Genomic DNA, 9,858 nt, shown 5'->3' on the forward strand with positions numbered 1-9,858 from the left:
GCTACTGACCTTGCACGCTTCAAGGAGAGCAACACCAACTGCATTCTTTGCTCTTTTGAGCACTTCAGAATGTTTTGGTTTTTTTTCCGTATTCGGCGTTCACATCGAGTTACGGAGACAGTCTTTTAAAACACTTTACGCTCTCAAACGCCAATACAAGGATGCTGTGTTTTTACTTTTGCACTCGGTGTATGAAGTTATTCTCTGAAAGCCTTTTTTCTAGCACTGTAATTACTGGGTATATGCTGTTTATCAAAGTTAGCTACTTGAAGCACACTTAAAATCGTCAATACAACCTTTATGTGATTGTTTACCTATTGCTGCTCTAAATATTAGAAGGACAAAACAGCAAACGATTTCATGGGTTCCTGGTAGCCTTGCTCTCTCTCTCTCTCTCTGTCTCTGTCTCTGTCTCTGTCTCTGTCTGTCTGTCTGTCTGTCTGTCTCTCTTTCTCTCTCCATCTCTCTCTCTTTCTGTCTCTGTCTCTCTGTCTCTCTCTGTCTCTCTCTCATACACTCTCTCTCTCGCTCAGGTTCAGCATACTATGAATGACCTCACCAATGACTGTAATAGTTGGCTGTCATTGCTTAATGCACCTTCACATTGTGAACTCAACCATGGTGATAATCCAATCCACTATTTGCAGGAGTGTTTTTTTTTTCTTCCCAGGCTTGAGTCTCCAACTCGGACGCTAACCCTGGAGGCACCTCGAGGTGTGGAGATCAATGCTGGGGTTGGAGACTTAACAGCATCATGCAGGAAAGACCTCCTGCTGCAGTCCTCCGAAGGAGAGGTGAGTATACAGTATTTAAGATGAGATAATCCTTTATTGATCCTCACAGAGGATTTGCATGACCCAGTGTGCAATCGATCAGCCTTTCTACAATGTCATGAAATTTATGTGTGATGTCTGTGTTTATCTCGTCTGGTTTGTGTGCTTTTAAATACGAGACAGTATAGGGCCCCCCCTTCATTAAAGTACCTTGCTGGGCTAATGAGCATCATCAATCTAGTGACCTTGTCCTTTTCTTCTCCCCTCCTCTCTTGTATTTGGGAAAGTGACTTCATTAAAGCTGCTCTGATGAGCTTCGCTGTCATCTGCTGCCGTCATGTGTGTGTGTGTTCTATTAGCTTGCTATCTTACTGTCTGTCTCTTTGAATAACAGCCTGCCACATGGGAGCAAGAGCTCATGCTCCGCCATTGTCAGTGTATGTGTGTGCGTGTGCACGAGCATTCGTGCATGTGTCCACTCGAGCACAGTGTGTCATTAGTTCTGTAATTAACAGAAGAATGCCTCATCATTTGGACACACTGTCAGGTTCCATCATACATGGAAGACACTTTCTCCCTGTTTCTTGCTCTCTCCTACACACACGTGCACACACACACACACACAAGCACACGCTTGTGCACACATGCACATCATATCAAGTCTTAGAAAACAAGCATGATTATCCTCTCCAAAGCGCATTTCTCATTTCCTCCTTCCTACCAACCTCTTGGAATCCTTTCATCTCCCCTCACATGCGCTTCTCACACCTCTTGTCTCTACCCTCTGACCCTTAATCAGGAAGAGTACACCAACTCATCGCTATATGTACACAACAAAGTGTGAGACTTAAATTTAGCATGCGGTGAGAGCACCCATTGATCTGTTGTTGTTTTTTTAGATCGTTGACCCGAGGGGTGTCACGGTAGTGGAGCCAATCCCAGTTGACTTGAACAAATTCAGACTGATGATGTATTTTTAGGCTGCAGGAGAAACAATGCACTGCTAGAGATGCTCAGCCCACAGTTTGGAAAAACCTCTTTTACGTGTTCTCCTCCTCCATCCTCTCAGTCTGTCATATCGGAGTAACCCAGCCTATCTAATTAACTTTCCTCTGCCAGGGTTGTACATCAGCATGACTGTCACTTTATAGGAAGAAGGAGGGGACTTTTTTCGCCTCTTTTGTGTCAGTTCTCTCTGTCTTTGCATTTCATGCATTCTTTTGTCCTCTGTTCCCCTCTCATCCATTATCTCTGTCTCTCATTCTCTTTCTTTCCGTCTCCCTGTCGTGCATGCATTAATGGATGTCTCCCAGGAAGTGAACAATAACATGAATGATAAAGCTGGCTTACGCAAGGATTGGAGCAAAGTTTGACACCAAGGCTCTATAAATGAATGAATGAATCCCAGCATGAAGGACATACTGTATGATGCCACTTGAACTTGTCAATCTTTACGGCAGTTATGTGAAAGGGGTTGGCCATATAAATCAGTCAAGAAGCGTTGGCACGTGGTAATTTTTTTTTTTTTTTGGGGAACACCGCCATATGCCAAAATATGAGCACAGTTTGATGCAATAACTCCAGATCTCAAAATGACATGAACAATATGCTGAGACTTCGAAATATTTTAGGCATTGAGGTCTGATTAGAGCATATCAAACTGCTGTTATAGTTCTGTGTCAATTTGCCCATTGAAAACATGTAAAATTTGATTTGAAAGAGTGTCTTACAGCCAGGGGGAGATTCTTCTGAGGCTCTGTTTTAACTATTTGGCTAATTTTAGCAAATGAAACCAACAATTAGCTGGGCGGGATGAGTCAGCGGCTGATGATGTGATGAGAATGGGCCGTAAATAGTAATCTAAGAAGGTAGAAATAAGGGCAACCGGATAGTTTCTTTGTGGTGAAGACATTGAGTGTGGTGGAAATCAAGTTGGCTTCAATTTAATGGTTTTATTGTGTTGGTTTAATGAAACCTGAATGACTTAGAATCTCAAGCTACAGTTTACGGGAAGCGGCACCGGCACACCATTACATGTGTTGCCTCATCGTCAAATCGGCTCACCCAAATTGGAATCACGACTGTGTGTTAATCAAAGCCATTTTTCGTGTAAGCATACAGCACACAGATTCCGTAAAAGGGCATCCATAATTTACAATTCCTTTTTACATGTTCCAATATTAATTTGGACTGACTGCTAACCCTGTCAAATGAACAGTGGCAAGCTGATGATGAAAGAATGTAAGGGGCGGATGGAATGAGTGGGGGGTGGAGGAGGATGGCAGCAAATAGATGTTTCTGTCGATTTTGTGGGACAAAATAAAAGTGTGTGGGACGGCAAGGCTTAAAGCCAAATCAATGTTGTCAGCAGCTGGCATTTAAGAAGGGACCATTAAAGTTTAGAAAGTTTGGAAACGCAGTGCTGGAATTAGGGCCAAATGGGCTAAAGGTAGAGAGCAATGGGTTCCATTAAAATTGGAGCTGGCGGGTCCTCATTATTTTCCTTCACTTTTGTTATTTTGTGCTTAATATGTCTTACTCTCACCAACTCCAATTGTCTCATTGATTAATTCATTACCATCCTATCATACAGTGGTGAAAATAATAATTATTATTATTGTTATTATTATTGTTATTATTATTATTATTCAATGTTTAAATTGATGTTTTGAAAAATATATACCGAGTCCATTCTGAGATGTGGGTTGTTCTAAATTGAAAACGGTCTTTACATTGAAAAATTGTAAATACACGTAATTAATTTGTTCAAGGCTCAAACTAATATCCTGATAAAATCATGTATTAACTGTATGGGAATTTAAGTAACATTTTATAACAATCATAGAAGAGAAATTAAACATTCTTTATCGCTACATCATATCATTACTACATGATGACATGTTTTCCTCCTTGTGCTGTTTGAGAGGTTAATAATGGAAATATTTTATTCATGTTACTGTAGGGCTTGGTGGAACAATGTCAAGGCTTATCAAGACTAGCTTGGAGGTGTTTGCTCGACAGAGGTGTTGTGTTTTGGCTGCTCCGCTTCTGTTTGTCCATTAACCTGTGAGCAAAGCAGCAGAATGTTGAGTGAATTAAAATGCTGGAAGGTTTTGTACACAGTCACTGGGGCTCCCAATGGCAATGACTCGTTCAAATTGAACTGGCTCACACAAAATAATAGAGCAAATAGATTTATAGTCTTGGCTCAATGGTGGTTAGAGTTTCTGCCACACAGCCAGGAGAGTTGGCATCAAATCTCCGGTGGAACATGTCTATGTGAAGTTTGTTGACTCTATTTGAATGCCCAGTGCAAGTCACTGTATATATATACGTATATCTGTACATAGACTGACTGGGTTTTGATATTTTGGCAGATGCCTGGTTTTGCTTCAGTGTGTCACAGTACATGTTGGTATTGATGGTTCCACTAATCCATGTCCTTAGTCTGCTTGTCTTCAGTAAACCGTTGGCGGTCTTTCTTATTTGTCATCTTAAGGAGAAGCTTCCTTGTGGTGATGGCCAACTTTTGTAACTTCTAGTTTCCAAAGACAACTTTCTTTTTGGATACAACACAGAGCATGCACACTCGACGTCTTAGTCCTGAGTGTGTGTGCGCGCGTGTGTGTGTGTGCGTGCGTGCAGTATAGCATTGTTCTTTGTGTATGTGAAGTGTGTGTGCATATGTGGTCAAGCAGACTGGCCATTATTTCTGTCCTTTAGTGTGCCAATCATTTAGTTTGTTGTCAGCTTCAATTCACTGTCTGTACATTCAGTTGGCCAAATGGTCTGTGTAATAAACTCAGATGGTGTCACCACCTCCCACATGTTTGTGTTGTTGAAAGCTTTGTGCTTGTGGGTATGACATTTTGTGGCAACTTGACCTGATGGTCTGCAAAGGCAAAGTTTGAACATTGTGTGCAGAATTTTTGTCATTGCGGTGTGCAAAGAGAACAGCCCCCAATGATCCTTGTCGGATGGTTGGATGGACGGACGGATGGACGGATAGATGGATGGATGATGGATGGATGGTGGGAAAACAGTGATCAGTGGACAAAAGTGTGGTCAAAAATAATAATAATAATAATAATAATGGTAATAATAATATTAATAAATGATAATTAGTTGTGGCCCAAGCCTTTCCTTGGTCATTACTGTATCTACAAGTGCTTAAGGAGTATGTAGTTTGCGGAATCCCATGTAATTATACAGGGATTGTTGCAAAGGGGATGTTAATAATTTAAAACCTTTGAGACCATTTGAAATGTTCTGGTTACCCGCGTATCTTGATCCTGGTTAATAGCTGATGGATGTTCTGCTTTTAGCTACACTGATATTTAAAATGCAATTGGAACTGCAATTTTGCTTCACTTCATCTTGCAGAAACAGTGAGACAGTGCAGATGTACGTAGATGTGTGTGTTTTTTAAACAGATCAAGATGTGCCCCGTCAGCCAGAGTGAAATCATTAGTTAAACTAATTGCTTCTCAAATGTGATTCCTCACTTGTCCAATCTCTCTCCATCAAGTTGTCGGCCTCTCTTTGTATTTCCCACCTCCTACTGCATACACTCAAAAAGATGAACTAGCAGGTTTCTCAGTATATGATTGAAATGTATTATTGTTTTCAAAAAATGCTTTTGTTTTCATGAGCTGAACATGATATCAAGATAATCCAGGGAATACGTTTCATTTATGTCCACCCAATGACTCCAATATGCTCATGTGTCTCTTTACTGACTTAAAATATTTTCATCTCTTCAATTTGACCAGTAGGTACTTTATAAATATAGACTCAGATTTATTTAGCTCAACGAGGTTAGCAAAAGAAATTGTATGGTCACTAAGACATTTTGACGTGTCAAAAATGTTTGCTGACAAGAAAAACCGTTGCCGAACATCTGATGAACATCTTTGCGATTGTTTGCGACACCCTGATGAAAAATCAACCTTCACTGCGTTCACAAACACTCGCAAATCTTTGCTCCTCAGGGGGATATGGGTTTAAGTGATCACTTTTGGTATTTTCGTCATTCTTACTGTCAATCTGTTCTAATCTGTAATTTATTTCTTTTGTTGGCTCCGCCAGACAATTAATGTTATGAGCTCAAACCATCTTCTTAAATTCCTTGTGTTCCCAGATCTTTCTAGACGCAAACACCATCCGGCTGGGCAACATTCCCCTTGGCAGTGCGGTGGACCCACTGGAAGGTGCTGCAGCAGGTACCACCTACACCAAACAGACAGGCGTGTACGAACTGTGTGCCTGCGCCAACGGCAAGCTCTACCTATCACCCGCTGAGAAAGGCTCGACCTGCCAAACAACAAGTAACTTTTGCCTCTGGAGCTGAAAGCAGAAGGCGGACCGGAAAGTGAAAAACAATGGACCACAGGAGAGAAGCTAATGCTAGCCAACAAACTGAATCAACACGGATCATAAATGGTGGTCAAGCTATTGCAAGCCAAGAGACCAGTTGTCTGTAATCTGGCAAGTCGTATAAAATGGAAAACATCTTGGCAGCACCAACCACCATGGCCTGTGGATTTGTTTCAAGACAGTCCCAACTGAAGAACTGCATCAGGGATGAGAGAGAATCGACTATCAGCTCAGTTACCCCACCAAATTGGAGTATGCCAGTACAACATGTTAGTCAGAAGAATGGAAGAATTTGGTGGAACTGACAAAGGTGTCACACTAAGGACATGGATGTCACAACCGTACTAAGTCGGACTATCTGATACAATGCTCGTGTGGCTGTTGTGTTTTAAGTGCGACAAAAATGGTCATCAGACAAAAACAAATGTTGAAAGAAAGTGTAGTGCTCATCGAATGATTAAAAAGCGAACGGTATTAACTGCAACCTCACCAGCAGGAACACAGATAAGGACCGTGGGTCAACCTCAACTGAGGATCATGTGTTCAAGCTGTAGGTAGCTCCCACTTTTGGTTTCATCTCGTGGGAAGCTGAGGCTAGCGACTGGACCAAGCTAAACCAGAAAGGCCTTCCCTTTCCTACCCACCTGGTATTTTCACCCAATTGTTATAGTACGACTGAACCCCACGCTCGCCCCTTTCAGTCGCAAAATAATGTCACAACAAAACTAGACCCTTTTCATTCATTATTTATTATTTAGGTTTATATTTAAAATGTCTTCAAGAAAACGAATCTTTCTTTTTTTAAATGACCAGGTTCAGGTTACCAGCAGCAGACAAATAGAGTTATGGTGTTGGTTTGACCACCACACTGGGGCAACAGTACAACTAGTTCAGGTCTCATAATGGACTTTAAGGTTGTGTTTACTCTTGTCATTTGGTTTTCTGGTCTGGACAAACGTGGAAAAAGACACATAATATGATACTGATTGATTTCACGTTCACACCGGCAAGAATAAACATAGAAAATGATGATGACTATACTGACCCAATATACTTATCAAGTCATGTTTGTGAATTATAATAGACAAATAAATGTTTTGGAAATGTGAGTGTCTTAACCAAAAATATAGCTTGTTACCAAGCAACCTTAAGTACAGTGTGAACACAACCCAAGAGTCATCCTGTATTCCCCTTTTCCACTGATTTAATTCCCTGTTATTTTTTAACAATTTTTTGTTATTTTCAGTTACAATTTTAAGCCTTCTTAATTTCAGTGTTTTACTTAATATCGACCAGTGTGAAATCATTATATTGCCATCTCTCAGTACTGACTATTTCTTTTCTTCTAAAAGTCTTGGGACTCCACCAAAAATCTTTTACTTGGTGGTAGGACTTCATACCTGAATCTTAATTCTTCATCTTACCAACACAGTTCTATGCCGACGTTGTGGGACTATTTGAGAAAAACCCTTTTCTGTAGCGGCACGTCATGGTCAAGCAATCTTCATGTGGAAAAATTCAACACATCAAACCCCGTTTGGATAAATTGTGTGGCGGCTCCTTCGAGTCTGTGTCCCAATATTTACGTCTTCATTGTTGCTTTTGGAACATGTTACATCCATCTTCGCTGACCTTTGAACAGTTCTGCAAACTAAAAGAAAACAACTTTAAAGATTCCACAACAATATTTAGTGAATTTTTTTGTTTGCTTTTCATGATTTAATGATTTTTAATGAAAATGTGTGATGTGACTGATGCGTAATCTAGGTGTCATCCCCCAACCCCTGAAGGGCAATGAGCTGAATAAGTATGTGCTCGGTAGGATTAAGGCCCCAAGGCTGACTGACTCTGTTTTTTTACAAAGCGATACACAGGTGCCTTTGCTGCTGTTGGTAAAAGCACATCGCAGTCTGGACGTTCACACTCCGCTTAGTGGACATCTGCAAGTGTCAACCTATTTTTCGACCTACCTACCTACGTACCTACTTCCTATTTTGCCCCCACCCCCTGACAACACACACACACACCACCCAACCAACTTTCCTACTCGGGTTTGTCGTTGCAGTATATCCAATGAAAAAAGAGAACTATCCAATCCTGGTTTTAAGTTGTTTGTTTTCTGACTTGATTTTACTCTTGATAAAAAAAGCACAAACGATGCCATGTATATACGTACGAATACCAATAAAATAACACAATAAATAAAGATATTCTTTTTAAAAATAGTCTTGTGCATGTGAGTTTGATTCTTCTTGTTTCCTCACTCCGGGACTGCCATTCAATTTGTATTGCTAATATCTTTTTTTTTTTTTTTTAGACATCTCTCACAGTACCACATACAGTACAATATTATGAAATGTTTGAAATAGTTCACTTTTTAATCAAAAGTCAAATGTGGGTCCCTCCAGCTCTAAGTGCCATTCACCATGACAAGTGGAGCAAGATAACACATAAAAGATGCTCGAGGAGCCCAAAGTGCCGGTTTTCATGGAAACTGTCAGGCAATTTAAAATATCCTGCTAGTAAGAAATAAATAGGTAAGGTGGTGATCATGACCATGTTGCTAGCAAATCAAGCACTAACCTATATACATTGAAAAAAGTATATAACAGCTGTTTAATGTTTTGTTTTTAAGTATTAATTTGTTACTTGCTGTGCTGTTTGAATAACTTTGCTTTGCCTATCATTCCGATTCATTCGAAACAATTTTGAAAAATTCAGCTGACAATTTTAAATTTTAGAAACAAATTAGAATTGTAACTTAAATTGTTCTATTGTGCAAATTGAGTTTACATACAGTTAGTGATGGAAAAATGAAACTTCAAACTTAATTCATGGACAAATTGTTTTTCTTCACTTCTAGACGGCACCTTCTTCAACATTGCACTGAAAGCACACTGACTTGCCATTTCTCAAACCCCTTTTTAAACCATCAGTGCCATCTAGGGGAGTAAAAAAAACTCAATCAACAAATCAACTGGTTCTTGAAGCAAATATGAGGCTTTATTTTCCCTTCACTACAAAAAAAAATATTGGGGGGTTTTCAAAAGGATTTTTCATATACGATGTGATGAATCCAACTTAATTATTTCAAATGTGTACAGGTTTTTATTTGCCTTAAAAAAATAACAAAATTTCATCGGGTGTTTCTATTGAATTGCTAATATCCATTTTGGGGCTTTGTGTACCCCAGTGGCCTAATGGACAAGGCACTGGCCTCCTAAGCCAGGGATTGTGGATTCAAGTCCCATCTGGGGTGTTCTTTATTGGTAAAGTCAGTTGGGTGTCAATATGGTACAATGTGGCCCAAACTAGAGACTCCGGGATCAAATACGGTCTGGGATGTTTTCCTTTCTCGGATAAGGCACTGCGGTGTCATCTCTTCCCTGATTGGTAAAGTACTTTGGGTGCTTGTATTGAATTCCTATAATGTTTTCCTAGTCTTATGTGCCCCAGTGGGCGTACGTAATGGATAAGACACTGGCCTCCTTAAACAGGGATTCTCGGTTCAAGTCCCATCTGGCGTGTTCTTTGAGGTTTGGTAAATCCCGTCGGGTGTTAATTTATTTCAATGTTCTAATATGTGCTCCAGTGGCCTAATGGATATAGTATGTCATTGAATTATCCCAGTACAACATTTTTCTTTTTTTTTTCTTTTTTTTTTTAAGAAAGACAATGTCATATAGTTCTTTTACATTATACTAAGTAA

At 40.0% G+C, this 9,858-nt stretch overlaps 1 protein-coding gene and 1 non-coding gene across 8 annotated transcripts in view; both read left to right on the forward strand.

The window, feature by feature from the left end:
- The window catches only part of LOC133151956 (zeta-sarcoglycan), a 159,523-nt gene extending 151,184 nt beyond the window's left edge, over positions 1-8,339 (forward strand). For all 7 annotated transcript variants that reach the window (XM_061275404.1, XM_061275402.1, XM_061275403.1 and 4 more), the window contains 2 exons: positions 671-794; positions 5,914-8,339. In XM_061275404.1, coding sequence (XP_061131388.1) covers positions 671-794; positions 5,914-6,123 — 334 coding nt within the window. In that variant the 3' untranslated portion in view covers positions 6,124-8,339. The remainder of the gene's footprint in view (positions 1-670; positions 795-5,913) is intronic.
- Positions 8,340-9,335: 996 nt separating this feature from the next.
- trnar-ccu (transfer RNA arginine (anticodon CCU)) lies at positions 9,336-9,408 on the forward strand. The gene has a single exon. It is a non-coding gene; the product is annotated as a tRNA-Arg (tRNA).
- The last annotated feature ends 450 nt before the right edge of the window (positions 9,409-9,858 follow it).

Source organism: Syngnathus typhle, linkage group LG3, assembly GCF_033458585.1.
Source record: "Syngnathus typhle isolate RoL2023-S1 ecotype Sweden linkage group LG3, RoL_Styp_1.0, whole genome shotgun sequence".
NCBI lineage: Eukaryota > Metazoa > Chordata > Actinopteri > Syngnathiformes > Syngnathidae > Syngnathus > Syngnathus typhle.